This window comes from Carassius gibelio, chromosome A19 (assembly GCF_023724105.1).
Source record: "Carassius gibelio isolate Cgi1373 ecotype wild population from Czech Republic chromosome A19, carGib1.2-hapl.c, whole genome shotgun sequence".
NCBI lineage: Eukaryota > Metazoa > Chordata > Actinopteri > Cypriniformes > Cyprinidae > Carassius > Carassius gibelio.
In genome coordinates, this window is record NC_068389.1 from 21,758,787 (window position 1) to 21,781,738 (window position 22,952).

The window sequence follows — 22,952 nt, forward strand, 5'->3', positions numbered from 1 at the left end:
TATTGAGTCGGTTCTGTGCACTTCACTAACTGTCTGGCAGACAGTTACAGATCTCTGTGCACTAGAACATCTAGGCCTAAGAAGTTTATTTTTATGTTTTTACAGCTTAAGCCTAGTACATGGCTACTATATGGCTTAAAACATCGGCAGATCGCTGTGCTATTTACATTTATAGTGATATCGTTGACTTGATTGCAAATGATTGCACAGATGCTATTTAAACTGAACTGAGATGATGACATCACTGAATTCAATGATGAACTGCCTTAACTGTCATTTTGCATTTTTGACACACTGTTTTTGGTATTCCATATTGGTACTTTTAGGTACCAATATGCTTTGACGCAATCTTTTTTGTTTAAAGCGGTATATAAATAAAAGTGTCTTGCCTTGGAAGTTGTCGTGGTGTTCACATTACGCGACACTACATAAATGATCCGCAACAGGGGGCCACACAATACAGCAGCTGACAACAACCCTGTCACCCAGTGACTCTACACGGACCCTAAACCACATTTTGTTACAAAAATACACATGAGAAGTGGAATGGGAATGACACAAGTGAAACAGGAGTTGTTCCTTTGGAAAATGGACGTTGAGAAGAAATCAGTGCTGCAAACTGTTTGCGTAATGATCTGTTCTGAAAAATGTTGCTCCATTTCTTGTGTCCAAACGTTTTTTAAAGCCATGTTGCTGCTTCTGTTTTGTTTCTGCTGATAGTTGCTCTCTCATTGGCTGTAGCTCGTCGGGACACCTGACACAACGTTATGTCGAGTCGGCCGACCATTCCAGATATTTAGCTTGCTAGATATTTGTTTGCCGTCTGAGAGGGGTCGGCAATGCATCAGTGAGACTCTTTTAAGTGTCGTTGAGGATTTCACACATAAAGATTGTAGAGTGCTGATAACCCGCTGATACTGTACTAAAAATTCCAGATGTATACACATTATTGTTTTTTATTTTTATTTTTTTCCTTAGTCTTATTTAAATGTTATTTCTGATCTCAATGTCATATATTTATGTATGTATGTATGTACCAAGAACTCCTAAAAACACAACAAATTCCATGTGTGTTTGCACACCCTTGGCGAATAAAGCTAATTCTGATTGTTATATTTGCAAAATCCAAACAAAGTCATACAAATTCCTTAGCTGAGGAATAGCCTAGCGAAATGACTGGCCATTTTGTGAAAAAAATAATGATAAATAAAGAAATATATATATATATATATTAGGGGTGTAACGGTTCACAAAATTCACGGTTCGGTTCGATACGATACACTGATGTCACGGTTCGGTTCGGTTCGATACGTTTTAGATACAGCAAAATAGTGATGTGTCGTTCGTGAACGAATCGTTCTTTTTGAACGAATCTTTTGGGTGAACGAATCGTTCTCGTTCACTTAATCCACTGACTCATATTTCTCGTTCAGTGAAGTTCCTCCCTCCACAGCAGCGCGGCGCTATAAGCAGCGCATGCGCAGCTCAGTGAACCGGGTAACAACCATTTCATCCTGTCAAAGAATTACTCAACCTCGAGCCAATAGCCTTCGAGTATGAGATGTGACAGAGTATGTGATTTGTTGAATGTAGTGAACGAATACGCCCTTCAATGAACGAGTTTCATATGAGTCTGAACTAGATCTTGAGATCTTATCGTTCGTGAACGAAATGACTGAACTGGTACCCATGTCGTTCGTGAATGAGTTAAATGAGCTGATACATCTCGTTCGTGAATGAATTGACTGAACTGGCACACGTTGTTCATGCACGAATTGAATGATACATCTCGTTCGTGAATGAAATAACTGACCTGATGGTCAGGGTATATTCTGGCAAACCGTTTACCAATCACGTTTCTCAATCGGCAAAGCACATGTCGTTCGTGCACGAGTTGAATGATTTAGTAAATCTCGTTCGTGAATGAAATGACTGAACTGGCACACATGTCATTCGTGAACGAGCTGAATGAACGGATACATGTCGTTCGTGAATGAAATGAACTGTTACATAGCTTATCTCGTTCGTGAACGAAATGAATGAGAGTAAACCGGGTCAGTCTGCCATTTAGCATGTCAATCTCGCAAAAATGCAAAGCGCAGTTATAGGTACTGTACTGTGCACATACGCTCGTTTTGATATTTAGCAACTCCACGTTTAATCCTCGATTTATGAGTGTGAATATATAATATACAAACTGTCTGACCAAAGAATTAAAATGCTGATTAGGCAAGAACACCTTGTGCTTTGTTCATCTGAACAACTTAATTAGACTTTATATATTGAATGTGATTATAAACAAATTTTAATAAAGCCAGATCAGTTTTTGTAACAAGTGAATATGTTCGTTGACTTAAGACATAACACATAATACACTTTTTTTTTTGCCATCTGCTGGCTTATTTTGTGTAATACGAAGAAATGGTCACTGAACGAATCAGTGAACGATTCTGAACGAATCATTTTGGTGAACGAACTGAAAATGAACGAATCTCTAGAAAGAATCATAATTTCCACCACTACAGCAAAATGTAAAAACATCTCAACTTTTCAGAATGCCGCAAGCGCACCGCGGGTCATGTGACAAGAACCAACCAATCAGCTTCATCCTTTCCCGTAACAAGGTTGAGAGCTCAGCCAAGATGAAGGATCAGCTGATCATAGTTGTATATGGATTGCAATTTTGAAATAAATTTAGTAGCAGAGCTACTGCAAGCGATTTTTAGAGCTGCAAATCCATTTATCCTTCGCTGAAATATCCGCGTCTCATGGAGAGAGCACGTCATTGTTGCTTAGCAAAGACAGACGCCTCATGAGCGCTTCTGCCCGAGCGCTTTGGAAAGGAGGAGAAAGACGCGCTTAGCGTTTTCCACGCGTTTTTAGGCACGATATGTGAACGGCCCCTAAGGCGCTCGCTCACTCAGCACGCGCTGAAGGCTCGTTGCAAATTGTCGAATGCATTTAACAGACCAGAAATATAAGATCCTAAAATAACCAACAGGTCTGGTGTTTGGGTTGGATTGCCTGTAAGCTATAGTGTCTAAATGCTGCAGGGATAGTTTGCTGCGTGCATGTTTCTCCTTTTTTTTCGTCTTTTCCCAGATAGTACTGACGCATATATCCCAGATATTCCCGCTGGTGTTTTTTTTTTTTTTTTGTATTCCCGCTGGTGTACCCTGTCATGTTGCAGATGCGACATACCGTTGTTTTTTTATCCACCACTCTCTTGCCATCACCATTATAGCTTAAAGGGAATCCAAAGTGCACCCAAACACCAGACCTGTTGGTTATTGGAGGATCTTCTCATTTCTAGTCTGTTAAACGCATTGGCTATTTTGCAACGAGCCTTCAGCGCGTACTGAGTGAGCGAGCGCCTGCTGAGTAGCCTAACATAAACATATAAGATGGTGTTTTTTTCTTCTTCGGGAGTGTCAGGGGCGTTGCCTGTTACGTTGTTTGGGTTATTGGGCTACCTTGTTGAACGCATATCATTATATTTCTCTCTCTCTTTTTTTGTTTTTTTTTTCAAATATAATTAAATACTCCAACGAACCGTTCGGTATACATAATGCGTACCGCGTACCGAACCGAAAGCGTCGTACCGAACGGTTCAATACGAATACGCGTATCGTTACACCCCTAATATATATATATATATATATATATATATATATATATATATATATATATATATATATATATATATAATATTTCTTTATTAACCACAAATGCTTGTCTTGCATTAGCGCGACCCCATGCATTATATAGTCACGTTGAAAAGGTTGATGTAGGAGGAAGTACCAACCCAGTGTTTGCAAAGTGAACATGCAAAGAAAGTCAAAAACCCTTTACAAAAAAGGTAAAACAATGATTTGTCACATGTTTGTTTCCATTTAGGTCATTTGTGATTAAAAAGAATATACTTTTTTTTTTTTTTAAAGAAAATGACTGATCATTTCGCTAGATAAGACCAGCAGGGATCGTGTAGAGCCCTTTGAAGCTCCATTGAAACTGCAGTTTGTAAGTTCAAACTGTTGAGCACCACCATAGAAGTCCATTATATAGAGTAAACTCTTGGAATATTTTGCTAAAAATACTTAATTAATAAATATTACACTGGCTCTTTGTGAGTGAAACTCAAAACAAACTTGAAACTTGAAAACAAGTTGATAAAAAAGTTTCTGAAATTCATTGGTCTTTTAAGGCAATTGCCAGCAGCAATAAAGAACTTTTTGAGAGAGATTAAAAAAATAAATAAATCCCAAGTCCTAAAAAGTATTTTCAGTGCTGTTAAACCAACAAAAGCATGGTGCAGAACTAAGGTGGGTGCTTGATTGGCTTCACTAATTACAGATTACATGCTATTTAGTTAAGAAATAGGATTTCCCTGAAGATCATCCGTGTTTTTGTCTTTACATGTTACAATCAATAAAGTGATAAATAGTCTTGTGAAGTAATTTACCTATGCCTTGTTGTTGTTGTTTTTTTCCATTTCCTCTTTCTCTCTGAAGAAAACTGGATGCATTCATATATGATGCAGCTGTCCTGAATTACATGGCTCGTAAGGACGAGGGCTGCAAAGTAATGACCATTGGCTCTGGCAAAGTGTTCGCTACAACAGGATATGGCATTGCCTTACACAAAAACTCCCAATGGAAGCGGCCACTAGACCTTGCCCTCCTGCAGCTAGTAGGAGATGGTAAGAGAATTTCTACATAAAATGAATACCTAGATATACCCCAGGTGTATCTAATGGTGGATTGTTTGTGGAGTTGTAATCTCCTATACTCAGTCTCAAACCCCCAATTTTCAATATCACAAACAAACATTCCTATTGTTTGGTTTTCATAGTGAGTGAGCAGAATTTTTTGGTAAATGAAACCTTTATCAGTGGTTTTACACTTGTTATTCTGATTCTCTCAGGTACCTCCACATTTCTCTGTTTCAAATATGCACATATTCACATGCTTTTATCCTGCAATGCTTGTTTTCTTTAATGAGACTTGATGAGGAACCTAGTGAGTTGCGCCATAATGATCAAAGAATAAATGTGAAAGGGAGCTGGAAGAGTCTCAATGAAATATGATACATTATATTAGAAAAATTGTCACAGCAAATGAATATAATTATGAATATACAAAGCGTCACTTCATTAAATAGTGCAGTAGTCGAACACCTTGATTTTTCATTTTGACACATTCCCATTTGGATTTAAATACTAAGGGCTGATTTTGCTTGTTTGAATTAATTAATCAAATTAAAATTAGTAGGACTTCAGTTCCTATGATTAAATTTTACCTAAGCCATATATTTCAAGGCCATATTGTCATAAATTGAAACATGCAATTAACCTGCGGATCAGCACGGTTTTGTTTTTATGCTTTGTTTCATATGAAATGAGGATTTAGTGAAGGAATAATCCTCAATTTAAAGCCATCATCTAAATTTTTCATTTATCATTTATCATTTTTCTGCCAGAAACATACCCTTGTTGTGCGTTTATTTTTTCCAGTGACATTTTCACTCTAATAAATGTACTAATGGCTATTGTTGGGAGGTAGGTCCATTAGTCTAGAGCTTTCATCTCCAAACTTCTACAGGTCTGTCTTACCACAAGAGCCTCGAAACCAGGCTGTTTCAGACCTCCATTAAGCTGATATTATCCTCCATTCTCACTTACTCTGCTTCTCACTTTCCACCTCCTTGCCTTTCATGATTCTTTTCCGCAGTGTTTCATTTCCATTTTCAACTTTTTGGTAACACAGTGTAATAATAACTGAAGCTAAAGCAAGATCTTCCCTGTCTGTAGTACTGCCCGCCTGATATATCATTTAGCCGATATTATCGGCCGATATGAGCCTGCCGCCGATATATCGGTATCAGCGAATATGCAACCGATATGCTGCCAATATGAATTATTATATTTTTTTTACAGAACATATAACAGATTAAATGCTTCGGAATTGTGTAATTACTTAGTTTGTCCAGCAGAGTGTGCTCCATTGTTTGCTACTGGCGACCCAGATCGGTGAATTTGTAGAGATTTCACCCGATTCTGCTGCTTCAAATTATCCACCGGCCTCCCACAACCCAGAATTCATGCTCATGAAAGAATTTAATTGAAAAGAATACTGTACTATAATATAGCCTACACATAAAGAATATCAGCCAATATATTGGTATCCATCTTTTTTAACCCCTAATATCGATATCACCCCCCCCCCCCCCCCCCCATAGCCTTTCTTTTTAATTTTTTTCCTTCTGTCCATCTGTCTTTTCCCCTGTTTGTAGGCCTATTTATCTTTCATGCTTCTTATCTCCTGTCATTGTGCACATATTTTCCTTTTTTTTCAGATGAAATTGACATGCTTGAACGACTCTGGCTGTCTGGGATCTGCCATAATGATAAGATTGAGGTGATGAGTTCCAAGCTGGACATAGACAACATGGCGGGAGTGTTCTATATGCTTCTGGTTGCCATGGGCCTAAGTCTGCTGGTGTTTGCATGGGAGCATCTTGTCTATTGGAAGCTACGCCACTGTTTGGGCCGCTCTGGAGGAATGGATTTCCTACTGGCTTTTAGTCGGGTGAGTGACCCAAATATAAGGCAAGATGATATAAATAGTAGGGCTGTCATTTGTTTTTTGATTAAAATGTTAATGCATTCAGTTCATTTTTAAGAACAGAAAGTCAAATAATATGTGTAATTATTGTTCATCAATTTGTTCTAATGGCACTCAAAATATATGTGCATGCTACCCCCACCAATGACCCACATTCCTCTGCCGATGATTACATTAACATTTTTATGAATGATGGCATTCCATTTGTGGATGATGTTTCACTTTTTGAGCTTCGGTGATAATTAAATTTCATCATATAAAGGCTGCAAATGACTTTACAATTGTTAAACGTCCCATCTGGGTTTAATTTATAAATAAATAATCTGTAGAATAATGATTTTCTCAGTCATTTAGGCCGCTGATAAATGGGAGCTCCCATAGGGAATTTTGTGCATTGTGTGTGAGAAACTTTCAAAGTGGCTCCAAATTGTTTGTCAGTTCAGAAAGAACAAATGTGTTATTTCATAAATAATATTTTAAAATGTATTTAAATGTATTTGCAAGTAAAAGGAAAGATTACTCTTTTTGCAATTCTTGTTGAGGACAAAGACTGACACACAATAATTTCTTGTAATCAGGCATTAAATCCTTAGAAGGGGACTTTGCAGCACACCCCATTATTTCCTGTCATTTGTAAAATGTGATGGCACATCCAGCATTACTATTGCGCACACAGAGGGATTTTATGAAAGCCCATAACTTCTCTCATAGTAATGAATAGGGGTGGAAAAGGATGATAGAAGATGGATCATTTATTCATTCTGTATTATCAATATCTTTGTGTACATTGTGGAAAGAATGAGAAGCACCTTAAAGCCCCTTGCAAACAACCAGACATTTTCTAAATGTCTAAATCGGGTTGTATGTCACCAAGGGGAATAGTATGATATCCTGAACTGTTTGCTAAGTAAATCTTTTGCTTGTTATCTCTTACAGGGCATGTACAGCTGCTGCAATTTTGAGGATGAAACAGCTCCTGGAGGTTCCCAAAGCACACTTACTCAATATCATCATGTCTCCATGGTTCCTCCTCCTCCACCGCCTCATGTGATCTCTACAGCTGTTGCCAATCCCCCAATCGCTATGGCACAACAACAACATCAACAGCAGCAGCAGCAACAAAAGCAACACCACCAGCAGCCACCGGTATACAATGCTCTTCTTCCTGGCAACCCTCCTTCAGGTGGACATTCTGGGATGGCATTAGGGCCATTGAACAGTCCCATTCTTGGAGCACCCATGCCTTGTTCTACATTCCTACCAAGGCATGATCGTCGATTAGCTGTTGTGAATCGGTGGACACATCCAAATGTGGGCCCTGAGAAGCCTGGTGGTGTGAACAGTGGGAAAACAGACTTAACACAATTCCAAGGCATGCCCCCTTACTGGGGTGCAGGAATAAGAGGAGGAGAGGGGGGTCTGAATGAGTACAAGAGATACTATGGGCCAATTGATCCAGAAGGCTTAGGGGTCTCTGCTGAACCTCAAAACATAGGCACCCAAACTCCAAAAACTAAGCACCGGGGGACAAAATCCTCTGGAAACCCACGGTTACCTACTAAAGGTCAAGCCTCTGGACACTTACCAATTAACCCTGCTTTGCCACATCCCTCTCCACCTCTGCAATCTATCTGGAGGAGAAGCAGCTTCTCAAAAAGGAAGGGTTCAGGGGGGCCACTCTATGAAAACATCCTTCCATTTGGTAGGAGAGGTGGTGGCAGATATGGAATGAGGGATGGTGGTGGGAGAAGAGGACGTCGTCCTCCTCCTCTTCCTCTGCCTATACCTATGCCCCTCTCTTCTCCAACACAGACTCCACCCTCACCTTCTCCATATTTATGCTACACATCCACTTCCTCCAGCACCTCCAGCACTTCCAGTTCATCCTCTTCTTCAGAGTCAGTCTCCCGATCCAATTCTCCCTCTTCTTCATCATCATACACATCATCACAGAGCTTCAGATATCGGGCAGATGCACGAGATGCGTATGAGGACTATGACACAGATGAGCTAACGGAGGAGTCAAGCTTGCTTTTGGGGAGGAGAAAAAGTCATTCCCAGATATCTTTTCGATCCTTGCCTAGCAGTCCTCCAGCACCACCTATACCACCCCGTAAACCTTGCGGACAGAGGCCGCAGATTAGAGACAGAGCAGGCAGCCAGATTGCACAGCTTCAAGAGTGGTGGGCCTCTTGGGGAGAGAAAGAAAAGTGTAGAAGAGCAACTGGAGATAGAGATGTTAAGCAGGAGAAACGACATCATAAAGAAATTGAAAGAGAGAGAAAGAGGAGGAAGAAGGGTAGAAAGAAAAAGAAGAGAGAAGAGCATGAAAAAGAAAGGGAGCGTAAAAGGCGTAAGGTGAAAAAGAAAAAGAAAAAAGATGAAAAATCAAGAAGAAGGGAGAGGGAAAAACGATCTGAACAAGAGGAAGTAGATATGGACAGGAAAAATGTCTTTGAAAAAGGAATAGCACAGGAATACTCTTCTTATCCTGCACTGAGGCGAAGCTCTTTCCGAAAAAAGAGTGAAAGCTCTACAAGGAGTTATGAGAGGGATATTATCAGAGATGGAGTAAAGAGAGATAGGGATGATCAAGGTGGAGAAGATGAAGAAGGCAGTAGAGGAATGGAAAGGATTCAGAGAAGCCCAAAATCACAACGCCACTCCAGGCCAAGGTCCAACAACAAGAATTTTTCTTGCTCAAACAAAACTTCTTCAACCGTTAAATTTTGGAGTAGCAGAAACCCAACTTCCGATTCACCATCATCATTTGTACCCTTGCTTCCCATATATAAAAGACGAAAGTCTGTAGGAGCTGAGAGAAATGAGCAAGAAAGAGGTGGAGAAAATCACCCACTTTTGGGAAAAAACAAGAGAGTTAAGCCTTGCTCGAGAGAAGGCCTGTCATTTCATGAATGGGATTCCAAGGAAGAAGAAGAAAATGAGGAGTCTGAAGTGGAAAGACATAGGCCAGAAGAACAGGGGCGACAACGAGAAAGCAGAGGAATGGACTCTGAATCCGAAAGGGATAGAGAAAAAACTGTTGAGATATACACAGATGATGAAGGTTCCTCAGGAGAGTTTGGTAAGTTTGAGAGATATTGGGAAGGTCATGAAGGAAGGGCAGTTGGAGGAATTGGAGGAGGGGGATGGTTCTTTGGCACCTACCCTGCCAGAGAAAGAGGAGGCAGCATAAACAGTAGAGATGATTCATTTTTGGGGTGGGGTGGTGGAGAAAGTAGCTTGGGTTTCAGAGCAGGAACAGGGTGGGGATCAGAAGGATTAGGATCAAATCAGTTGCCTCCAACTCCATTGACTCCCCCACCTCCTCGAAGATACTGGTCTGTTGATAAATTACCAGTGAAGACCGAAAAGAAATCTAAAAGCAGGTCTCAAGAGAAGAGTCGACTTCACACATCCTGTTCCTGCCAGTCACCCAATCACTTTGCCAGCACTCACTCTAAATGGAATCGGGTGACTTCTAGGAGTCAGGAGGAGCTACTCCCTCACTGCCATAGTTTCAGCAGCAGTGTAAGACCCAAACGGCAATCATCCAAACCGGAACGGGCTCAGAGCCAGGCAAAATCTGGAAGCCAAACCAACCTCAGTGCACAAAGACCACAACGCTCAGACTGGTCCCGACAACAGCAGTCCCCTCCTCAGAGTCTACCGCCATCTTTACCCTCTCCAGTGGTCCCTGCACTCCCAGCCCCACCCTCTTCCTCTCACCATATACATGTACCTCCACCTACCTCCTCTTCATCAGTGTCCTCCCCTTCGGTTGTCTCATCTACGCCTGGTGCCCCACAGCCCTCCTCTTTGTCCTCCTCTAGTGCTAAGCTCCAGTACCAGAAACTGCGATCGGTTCCCCAACCTCAAAGGTATCAATCCCCACATCTTCCCCTTAAAACCAAGAGCCTGTGCTCTCGTCGAGGCTCTGCCCACTTCTCCAGTGTGGAGAGTGAGGTCTGAGGAACATAATTAAATTAGGAACATCAGCAAGTAGCCCCTAGGGGCTATCAAATTACCTGCTCATGCCACAAACTGTAAACTGTTTATAGCAGTCGAGTTGGGTTGTTTCGCTGGCACCCATCTCTTGCACAAAGCTCTAATGCTCAGAGACAAACCTGGATTGGGATGTCACATAAATTGTAGCCCTTCCTCTTTACTTGTGTAAGAATGGAATACTGCCATGCTGACAAATCTTGTTGATGTTAGCGATGCTGTTTGTATGGGATTGGCTTTGCTTTTCTTACTTCTGGCGGGCTTTAAGGTGGAGTATCAATAATGTGGGTAAATGTTATTTTTCTTGGAGTGTTTTGCTGTTCGATGGCTCTGGAATGATTTTTCAAAGGGAGATTCTGAAGTCAAAATACAAAGCCTGAACATCCCACACCCATCTTTTTTCTCTCTTGCTCTTAAAAATCTGAATCATGATGTAATAGTTGTGTATATTCGTTCAAAATATCTCAAGGGAAGCTCTCACAATGGAAAGTAGCAAACCGTTTTTCTGTTCTCAGAGAATTTTTCTTGACCTCCACCTTCCGCAAACTGACATTTAGCATTCTGTGTGTTGTTGTCAGTGTTTGTATTCCTAGCAACAGGGTAAGTTAGCCATGACTGATCACATATTGGCTTACTGAAGCTGAATGCCAAACTAAAGTCGAGCTGATGTACAGTCCTATTCTGTTGAAACCATTTCACAGGTCCTCATGTGTTTATTCTCGTCCCTTGAGCAATACATAATTAACTACAAACAACATACAATACATCTATTTTATATTTAAAAGTTATTTTATTATATGTAATATATGTTTTGTGATCTGGTTCAAAACAGTTGTGTTGAGTTATTAAAAGAATATAAGGACTTTGCTGTAGGGCACATGCAATGTTTCAACTACCTATAATCGGTGGCAGCCCGTCCCCTCTCGACTGAATGTACATGTTGCCATGACAACACAGTGTGTTGCAACCAATACACTTTTAAGAGCGTAGCTTTCTCGAGGGTGACCTTCTCGTCAGAGTCATTTAGGGTAGCTTAGAATGCTGATGTTGAGAGTGCCAGGATGACAGGTCTAGCCATACTGCAGCACTGTACTCACTAACAGAGATGTCAGTGAGTGATGAAAAACGTGTCAACATTCAGAGAGCGATACACAAAGGAGAGCACTGTTTACAGTTTAACACTGTGTTTTTACACCTTTTTTTACAAGCTGCTCCGCCATTTATTAGTTTTGGACATGATATCCATACTTGCTTAGCAAGTTTGCTTAAGCTGTACAAGCAGCAGCAAGAATAAACTGCTCAAATGAGAGCAAAATAGAGTTGCGGTTTTATGTATGTCTGTTAAGTTAAAAAAATAAAATAAAAAAAGTCAGATCAGGTTTAAGTTACATGTGAGGAAAAGACTGATTAGCAAACCAGTCAGGTAGATCTTTGTTTAATTTAGCTTTTACCATTAGCCAAAAGCTAGCATCTTTAAAGTGATCGCTATAATTGACTGAATATTGCTAAGGGCAATGCGTGTTGGCAGCTGGTCTGAGTCAACTATGTTTAATTTTATTTATTTTGTTTATACACTATTTAAAAGGTTGCTAGCAAAGTATGACAAACTGAGTTTCTTTTGTTTCAGATTAATGAATTTTGTAATGATGTTGCCTTGACAAAGCCAGCATACTCTAATTGGAAGAAAAAAAAATATTTTGGCCTTTTTAAAATTCCAACACCTTTGTGTTCAATCAGAGGATGTTGAAGCTATATCCACCAGACTCAATATAATCTTTCATGCTGTTCTGACTTGTTTTATATTTTTCTAATTAATCAGGCTTGTGTTTTTCACACAGAATATTATATAAGAAATAAAAAAACAAAGACTAAATTGAAATAAATCCTGAATATGTTTATACAGTATATATATATAATATTAAATCTCAAGGCTTTTAAAACTTTCACGCAGGATCTTGTCAAGCCAGCGGCAAAGTTTGACAACTTTCAATTTGGTTTGAAACATTGTATGCTGTTATTTATGTATTAATTTATTTAAGTGCATATTTGACACAGAACCATGCACAGTCCAACAGGCTAATTGTGTTTTGTGTGTGTGCTTGTAACTGCATCTGAGCCATGTGAAGCTTATTTGTTGTATGCTGAGCTTTTTACAAATAGTACTAATTAATTGGGGTATGGTCTGTTGTCAGTGGGCTAAACAGTAATGTCAAGAGACTTTGGAGTAGTAGAAACCTAAGGGGTAATGAAGAATCTTTTTTTTTTTTTTTTAAACACTGATGACTCCTGTATGGTGAAATTGGGAGGGCAGTAACACAAGTCTTGTCACTTCTGACCAGGATCATAACACTTTGCCTCACTGTCAAAGATTTTGGAGTAATTCTGAGTAGTATTGACATTAACATTTAGAATATTTGGCAGCTTATGTATGTATATCCTTTGAATCCAACTTTGTTGTGTATTATGTGTCTGGATTACTTTATATATATATATAGATGTACCTCATATATGTGTTTGTGACGTTTAGATAGCAATAGAGAAATAGCTGTTCAGCAAAGCAGTATAGCTGAAGAAAAGAGTATTGTTTTCAAACATTTCTGTCTGCAGACTTGATAATTAAGATGTTTCATGTATTCGCTGCGCAAAATTATTTTGATTTCTCTTTCCATTCCATTGTGCACAACTGCACATTAAAGTCAGCAGACATCTTTGATAAAACGTTTGGGCTAAAACAGTGAGGACCTTAAGATAATGTTTTTTCTTTTCATTTTCAAATGACAAAATATTGCACAAGTTTTATTAGGAACTGCCTCCACCACGAATCTTAAAACGGCCTTTCTCTAAACTTGTCTTCTTGTGTTGATAGTGTCTTTGACAGTAAATGTTTTGTTTGTTTGTTTATTACTCTAAGAATAAGTCTCTTATCAAAGCAGCAGCATATAAATATATACTGTACATACAGATATAAATTATATATTTAAACAAATAACTTGCACATTATATATATATATATATATATATATATATATATATATACACACATACAGTATATAATGTTCATCTACTTAATTTATTATCTTTGAATTTGTCTTCTTTTGTCTCTTTGTCCTCTCTCGTCTCATTGCAGCTGACATCAGAGACCAGTTTTCAACTGTGTTTTTATGAATAACATGGCCGACCATCGACCACAATGAATTTATGTTTCAAATAACCAACGTTGTGATTGAGGTTTGTATGTGTCACTGTGGTGAAAGTTTTGGGACGTGGTGATGGACAGCTGTAGGCTCCACAGTAGGATCACCTATGAGTATAGCAGGTCTTTAGCAAATGGATTTGACCTCGCTATGTCAAAATCTTTGCAGTCTTGACATGTGTCTCACCGATCTGGCTTTTTTGAAAACTTTATGTGTGTGTGTGCTCTGTCTGTGCCGAGCTGCAGTGTGTTATACTGAAAACACATTTGAACACATGCGATGCTGCTCTGTAATACTTTATGATAATGTAGCTGAGCAGAGCCAGTTATGTTTTATGCCACTCTGTGCCAGGACAGTAGTGCCCCCCCGGTACCACTGTGTTAGGTTCTTGTGCCATACTCCTCTCAGTAGGGGAGCCTCACAGGGGGGCCACTCGGTGAGCCGTTCGACCATGGGAGACTATACTATGCTGTGCTGCGAGCAGAACAGAATAAAAGATTTTTAATACAACTCCGTTTGGTCTGTTTTGTTGTTTTCAGCATGTGTTCAACAGAGAATGTTTGTGATTGACAGCAGACGCGGTGAATAATTGTGTACGTTTTTGTTTTCTCGGTTTCTGGGGAGAGAGAGGGCTTGAAAAGAAAGCGTGAAAAGCCTTTTGAAACCACTGTTGATTTGAAACCACTGTTGAGGACACCTACGTTTTACCTTGATTTATGCAGAGAATTTTAAAGAAGCTTTAATAGAGTTGGGAGAGCCCTTTTATACTGCTGTAAATCACAAATGAGAGCTCATTAATATATCAGATGTTTCTTCTAGACAGGGCCTACACTTCTCAACAAATTCTTAGAAAAAAAATGTCTGAGAGCTTAACTATAGTGCAATTTTAATATTTGTATTTTATAATATTTATTGTTTTTTTTATTCTTTATATATATATAATGTTTATGCAGTATAGGACTTAATATATGTGTGTTGTGTGTGTGTGTGTCTATATATATATATATATATATATATATACCCGTATTTTGCGGACTATAAGTCACATTTTTTTTCATAGTTTGACTTATAGTCAGGTGCGACTTATTTATCAAAATTAATTTGACATGAACCAAGAGAAAACATTACCTTCTCCAGCCACGAGAGGGTGCTCTATGCTGCTCAGTGCTCCTGTAGTCTACACTGAAGACATAGAGCGCCCTCTCCCGGCTGTAGACGGTAATGTTTTCTCTTCGTTCTAAATAAATGCGACTTATAGTCCAGTGCGACTTATGTTTTTTCCCTTATCATGACATATTTTTGGACTGATGCGACTTATACTCAGGTGCGACTTTTACTGCGAAAAATATTGTACAAATGCAAAGTTTCAAATTATGGGTTTTTCTAAGTTGAATTATAACTTCATTTTCTTCAAACTTTGTAATAGTTAACAAATAACAACACTGTGGTATATATATGTGCACACATTTATATATATATATATATATATATATATATATATATATATATATAAATGTGTGCACATATATATACCACAGTATATATATGTATATATATTAATTATAGTTTCAGATGTTTTCCCTAGAATTTAAGGTATTTTTCTTTGGCCTGCCATTTATCTTTTAAGAAATGTAATGAGAATCATTTGAAACAACACTCTTAACTCCATTAAGTCTCCTGTATTATGAAAGGTTCCCCCGGATAAATTCAATTCTGCGTCACAATAGCCTTCTTTTACAGAACTTTGAGGTCTGTAAATACTACAAAATTGTGACTCGTATCTTGCAAGGAAAACAGAATACCACCTTGGCCATATTGAATTGCATGATGTTCACAGGTGTTGGCTGTCCAGTAGCATTTCTATCAATTCACTATCGTCAGCAAAGGACTTCAGATAAATCTAACATTTATTATTCAATTCCAATTTGCCAGGATCTGCAGTGAATTCAGCATGTGTGCTCTGTGTGAGTTTTTTGTTTGGTTATCATAAGTCTGTGAACTCTCACACATTTTTGAGTTAGTAACAAATGCAAGATTTATGTAACCACACTGTTTCCATGCCACCACAGAGGGAATATAATTAACCGATGGGGGCCATTTACTGGAGATTAATGGAGGAAATAAGAGGCGAGCTGTAAGAAAATCTTTACCTTTCAGGGCTTTAGTTGGAGAGTGTGAAGGGGAAGGAGAAACTGAGAATGTTGTTGAGAAAGGCTTGTTGGATATATGCTTACTTTGTAGGATTATATGTAACCGCATGTATGAGTATTGATTAGTATGCGTAAGGATTTTACATCAAATTTTCTTTTCATCTGCTGTTACTCTGAACTGCAATGTTGGATCAGAAGGTTATTCAAACAAACACTGACTCTGAGTGACATTTGACTCTTTCAATTATGTCTCATCACTAAACCAATTCTAATTGATGTTGTGCCAGTGCAGGGGTGAGTACTATACCTCTCTAAACTTCGAAAGATTTTTCTCTCTCCTTTACTGTAGTTGAATGTAGAGCAGAAATCATGCCAAGGAGAAAGAAGATAAGAGATGGAAAAATCGTACAGGAAGGCTTGAGGAAGAATGGGGAAGGGACAGACGGATAGACAAAAGAGGGAAATCTGGGATTAGGTGGGGACAGGGAGAGCCAGATAAAATGATCAACATTAATTAGAAATTAATTTAACGGTGTTATTTGCCGAAATGCGCTGATAAACTGCCGCCTCTGGTGAAATGCGCTCAGGAACAGTTCTATCTTGATAGAGCTCCTGTTATTGTGTGGAAGCTGGATTTCAGCATCACAGGAGATGGATGCCGGGAGTGAGATTATCCAACTCCAATCCTGAGAGGTGGAGGGCAGGAGCTTGCTAATCACTGAGAAAAGGAAAAGCTTCATCCCACTGTCAGAAGCCTCTGGAGAACATCTAGACATCCTTTTGAAGGTACCTCTAATACCCATTCCTTACTGACAAAACTTCAAATATGTAACCTATTTCAAGTGTCTTTTAGAACTCTTGCAGGGACTTCCATTTTAGAGGTTCTCCAGAGGTAATCCGAAAGAACCCTATATGAGGTGTCAAGGAACTTTTTGTAGCAATGTTTCATTTTTCTTCAAAGGGCATCTTTAAAACTTTCATAAGAAATTAGCTTCCTTTATCATCTGATATAATTAATGTTTTGCCTATAAGCAAAATGATAATTAATGCTGGTATACAGTGAGATCTCTAAAGAAACTGCTCAGAATTTTTGAGATCAATAGTGAAAAGGCTTCGGTTTTTTAAAAAGAATTTTTGCAATATGATTATTTAAATAGTTTTAATAAGATAACAATCTGAGTAAAAAAAAAACATAATTTGATAATGATTCATACATACATCTTAAACTAGATCGATATCACAAACGTACTAATTTAGAAATGATTTTCAAATGTGGTCTCAGACACAATGGATTTCACTGTACTGTATGTTCAGTGTTATGTTATTGGGCCTAATATAAAATAATAATTACGAATATAGAAAAACCATATCATTCTCATACCATGCCACAAGAGGACAGCATTTCCATACTTCCTTACAGGAAATTCCCAAACCGATACGTCCAACAACATAGCAGCTAGCTCATAAATTGGAATGACAACCAATTACACAGCCTTCTGCCTATTAAATCCACTGCAGCCATATCTAGGACAAGAACCTCAGTGGCAGACAACATACAAAGAAAATATGCCCCGCCTGTCTTGACGCAATAAATATACCAATGAACTCCGGAGTGGTGGAGACATTTATCCCGCGCATGTGCCACAGATGACAGCAGGGGGGCGCTCTCAGGCTGAACTGGGGCAGCTTGACGTGGGAATCTCTTTCATATGTGCGTGGACTGAAGGATATTTTGGAGACGTAAAAATGACGCGATGGAACTTAATTTGCATCCCAAAAATAAATAAATAAACTCTTAAAATGTCACCGTAAATTAAATATCTCAACGGAGAGATATAATTAGGAATGAGAAAACTCCAAGTGCATGGGAGCTGATAGAGAAGTACAGAAATGCCATATATTCTCTCATTGAATATAGGCTATAAGTAATATATAGCCTATATTTTATTACATTTTATAAAAGCAAAATGAAATGAAAGTAGTCTATGTAATAGAAATGTATATAAAATTGATTCTATTTGAACACTAATTTACACAGTAGCCTATAGTGGTAAGTGATTTACTCAAGCTTCAGTCTGAATCCAGAACACCTGAGAAGAGACGATGCCAACCCATCAGAAGTCCTCAGATGATGCCAACCCTGAAACAACATACAGAACTATCAAATTATGTCTTTAATTGATTTTTTTTCCATACATTTCTGCCATATGTACATTAACTGACACTCACCACTGATAAGCTACTACTAAACATTGCAGTAACTTAATTTTCTGTAAAGCTGCTTTGCAATGATTTGTATCGTGAAAAGCACTGTACAAATAAACTTGAATTGAACTTTCAAATTCAAAATGAAAATAGAAATTATTTGGTATCTATAAATAGCTGTCAGTAGATTATAGGTTTAGTCCTTTCCGGTCTATTATTATTATTATTAATTTGTTTCAGACTAGTTAATCAGTGTGGGAGTGGTTTGACTGAATGGTTGAAAAGAACTGACTCAAATGAATAATTCACTCACAAAAATCATTGACTGTGGTTTGGAAAGAATCTATTACTTCAATTACCAGTTTAAAATATCTCAATATTAACACTTATTGCATTAAATATTTTCTATAAAAATATACATTTTTAAATTTAAAACATTTCCTGATAACAAGAAACTGTGATCTGACATCATAAGCGGCTGCAGTCTCAATTCTTTCTGTTAGATAATCGCGGGGAGCAGGAGTGAATGCCAAGAGTGGGTGTATGGTCATTTTAAATGTCCCTTTAGTTATGACATATTCTAGGTAATAATATTCTCTGAACTATAACTAATGGTGAAGTCAAGGTGATAATTAAAGAGGCTTGTTTTAACTGTCGACCACTGAAGCATTTCCTGGTTCATTCCCGGCTCACCTCTGTATCCTATTTAGTCAAATTAATTAATAAATTGGCCTGTTTCTCCTAACAAGACTATTAGCAGTATCAATGTAGCTAATAAGAACAGGTTTGCGCCTGTATTTAGACCTAAAGGGGCTTGTGAGTTTCTGAGTTCGTGAATGTGTCTTTTTGCTCTCAGTGATCTTCTGACAGTCATGAGCAACGAAGTTATGGAAAAGTTATTAAAACAAAAAGATTTATTTCACCTAATGGGTTTCTGTATAATCCTTGACTGAATTAGTCAAAATGTTTTATTATATTCTTTTTATTTACAGTAGTGCTGCCAGGATACAGTTATTTGATAAAAGATATTATATATTTTAGTAATTATACTTTTCATATCCTGCTTATTCATTTCTATCTATCACTCTATCTATCTATATGTCTGTCTGTCTATTTCTGTCTGATTTTTGGAAAATGTGTTAGATTAAAAGTGATCGGTTATAAGTAAGAACTGAAAACAACTCATGATATCATGCAATACATCAGAGGTCCTCAAAAAGTTCCAATGATGTTTGTCACAGATGTGGCAGAGCTGGACAGCTCGAAGGCACACACACACACACACACACACACACACACACTAAACATCGAGGCAAAGCACAGCACTGCCCTGAACTGGGTCACAGCCACAAAACATAACAGTCCTAAAAACATCCAGTGCATCACACAAAAACTTTAATAAATCCCATGCACTATATTTACATGCACATACAGTAAACTAATTAAAAAAAATGTAATAAGTAAACATATTAACAGCTACCCAGACTGCAAGCAGTTTCGGCCCAGAACCGGCCCACATCTGGCCCGCGTGAAATCCATGTGAGCCAAATGTGGGCCAGATCTGGGCCGAAACTGCTTGCTGTCTGAGTATAGACTGGCTTGCTGTCTGTCGGTTTAATTTGACTATAAACCATTTGACAAATATGGATAGGTGTGAATGGATAATGTTTGTCTTTCAGTGCAAGTGTTTAACCCAGCTTAGCTTCTATGTATCATAAGAGCTCATTAATGCTCATAATTAACTTCCTTCAGGATTTCAGGACTGCCTTTGCACTGAGTGACCAAAGAAAAGGGAGATGTGTTTTTTTTGTTTTTGTTTTTTTAAGAAATAACTAGGCACTATGTTGTGTTAAGGAAAACAGGCAATAATTGTAACTGGTATAAAATTATATTCATATTCAGTTGGTTTCAATTTCTGTGTGTAACTGAAGGAGTACTGCCGAAGAATATAAGATTTTATTTTATGAGGCCAAAAATTACACACTTCACTAATGTTTGAAAATTCTCTTTCATCCATAAAAATGTTTTCTCCCCGTTGCTCTTGTTCTGTCTTGTTCTCACCTCTCTCTGTACAATCTGCCTTTAACCCTACAGGTTATCCATATAAATTATCTATATATCTGTGTGTGTGTGTGTGTGTGTGCATAATTGTGTTCAAAACATCGGTGCATGTCCCTATAATCTGTCCTCATTTGTATAAACTTACACGGTACTTATGCATTTCCCGCTCTCCATTCACACTGACTGGACTGTGAGCTTCTCCTTCTTGCATTCTTGCCTCCCCCTGTCCTCTTCCATCAAACTCTGGCTCTCTCTCTTTCTGTTGATTTCATGTTTTAACTCACCCTTACTTCCTGCCTCTCTCTTATGAGACCTCTTTGAAGTCACGGTTGTCACAGCAACGAAATGATAGTGAGGGGATGTTTGCGAGCCATTTCTCTTTGGAACGCTGGGGATTCTCTGATGGGCCCAATTCTATAAATCAAACTCAAAATAAGACTTTTTTTCTTGACAAGTGAATAATCATTCAAGCACAATGGTAAATGTTCACCCAGATTTGTGCTAGTTCCCCCACTAATACCTTTAAGGACATGTCTGTAATCAATGCGTGCTGTGAAAACCGTTTCAAATGTCACTACATCTGTGATATTTGAGAGTGCAATAATTCATAAGAAAGAGGTTTGAATGCAGATTTTAGGCTGTCCTTGAATTGCGATATCAGGTCAGTCAACAGCACTGTGTGTTATTTTTATGACACATGTATTGGGTTTCCCCACCAGGGGTATAAAAATAGACAAAAAAAAAAAAAGTAGGAAGGGAGAGGCAGTTTAGAGAGGAATGGGAGGGATGAAGCGGACAGAAAAGAAGAATGAGTGAGTGAAAGACTAGCCTGTTCCTCCTCCTCCTGTGATCTCTCTACTGGAGTGGATCGATCATGAAGACCCTCGGAGGGTCTCAATCATGAGACCACCATAAAGTGAATTTTTTATTACATACTGCCAGTGGCGAAGCCTTTTATTGATTGATTGGCCATACAATGAACGTCTAATTTTGTTAACATACATTTTTCAATATACTTTTGGTTTTGCTGAAAAAATAAATAAATAAAATCATACAGGTTTATGAGAGTAAATAAATAATGACAGTGACGAAATAAATTTTTTGGGTAAAATTTCCTCTAAGTTAAAACTATTTTTAACATTGCTAAATGAACCTTACTCCATTAGATCACAACAACATTTTATGATTACTATTATTCTCTGCTGTTTGGCACATTTCTTATCCATACCTTCTTTTTCTTTTAATCTTCATCTTTGTTTTTTGCTTTTTAACACTTTCAGACAGTCAGAATGATTAACAAAGCATAAAAATGAGAATGCCTCAGATTATCCACTGAATTATTAACTCTAAATCTATTTTTCATCTCTGTTATTGATCCTGGCAGAACTGACTGAATGTTAAATGTCTTGAACTCAGACACAAGACGTACCCAAGGAAAAAAAAGTGGGTGGGTGATTGTGTTTGTACAGTACCCTGTCAGAAGAAAAGAAAAAGAAAAAAGTACCTTTGCTGTACCCCAAAGGTAACATTTTTGCTTGTTTTTTTTTTCTGAATGTGTATGTTGCATATGCATTATGTTTTGTTGTAATATAAATATTTCCCCCTGACCAGATTTTATTCAACTCATCCCAATGCACAAATTCACCACAAACATCAGCTTCTCTGCTGCATGGACAGGCTGGGAGTAAAAAAGCCCAAGGCTGTGTAGTGCAACACCTTAAAACACACACACACACACACACACTTTTTCTTTAGCACATATTGGTTTGTCACATACAGACACACAGAGGCTGCATACAACACACATGCAGTGTTGTAAACATCTGCTTATGGGCTGCAATCTAAAACTCTACGTTTCCCACAGCAGAATTATCTTTCTTTTACTGCAGTACAGTGGGCATCTGACAGTGCATTGTGAAACTAAACATCTGTTATTCACCATACTTTCACATTAGTTTCACACAGGAGTTTGCAGTTGATCTCTCTGAGAGAAAATAGTTTAATTTAAGACATTGTACCTGTACATTTTGGGCAATTTTGATATTGTTCCTCATTTTTATCACAACATAGATTTTTATATTTCATATCACTTAAAAAAGAAAAGCAGAATATTAATGTTAATATGCACTGTTAATAATGCTTTGTTTTTTTGTTTTTTTAACAAAGGTGCATTCTTTTCAAATATATTTTATATTAAATATAAAACACAAACTTGTACAGTAAAATAATGTTTCTTATTACTTTTTATATCAGTTATTGAATTTGGGTTTGTGTATTTTTATTATTTTGTACATTATTTGAGTGTCTTTTGTACATAAAATATATTTTACAACAGTCAATTTATGTAATCGTATGAAATCTATATGTTTTCTATTATATGTTTTTATGACGGACATATAAAAACAGTAAAGTATATTGTTAGAATTAAGTTTTTGTACGTAAATACACACACACACACACACACACACACACACACTTAGTAATTCCAGTAATCCTTTCAATTTGTGTACACACGCCTAAATACGTATAAGCACGTTCGCATGTTAGTTTTGGACACAATTTTTGTTGTTTCGGGAACAATCCGCATATTACATGTCCTCCGTATTTGACTCGCATGCCTTCACCGATACACACAGACCATAAACTAACCATGACCTTTTTGAGCCTCATCAGCGCCAAACTACCTGAAACTACACGAGTGAAACTCTCTCTTC

General features: G+C 37.9%; 1 protein-coding gene across 2 annotated transcripts in view; it reads left to right on the top strand.

Annotated features, from left to right (window-relative positions):
- LOC127934915 (glutamate receptor ionotropic, NMDA 2D-like) overlaps window positions 1-13,616 on the top strand; it is a 74,437-nt gene extending 60,821 nt beyond the window's left edge. For both annotated transcript variants that reach the window (XM_052532464.1, XM_052532465.1), the window contains 3 exons: window positions 4,512-4,699; window positions 6,355-6,587; window positions 7,560-13,616. In XM_052532464.1, coding sequence (XP_052388424.1) covers window positions 4,512-4,699; window positions 6,355-6,587; window positions 7,560-10,595 — 3,457 coding nt within the window. In that variant the 3' untranslated portion in view covers window positions 10,596-13,616. The remainder of the gene's footprint in view (window positions 1-4,511; window positions 4,700-6,354; window positions 6,588-7,559) is intronic.
- Window positions 13,617-22,952: the final 9,336 nt, after the last annotated feature.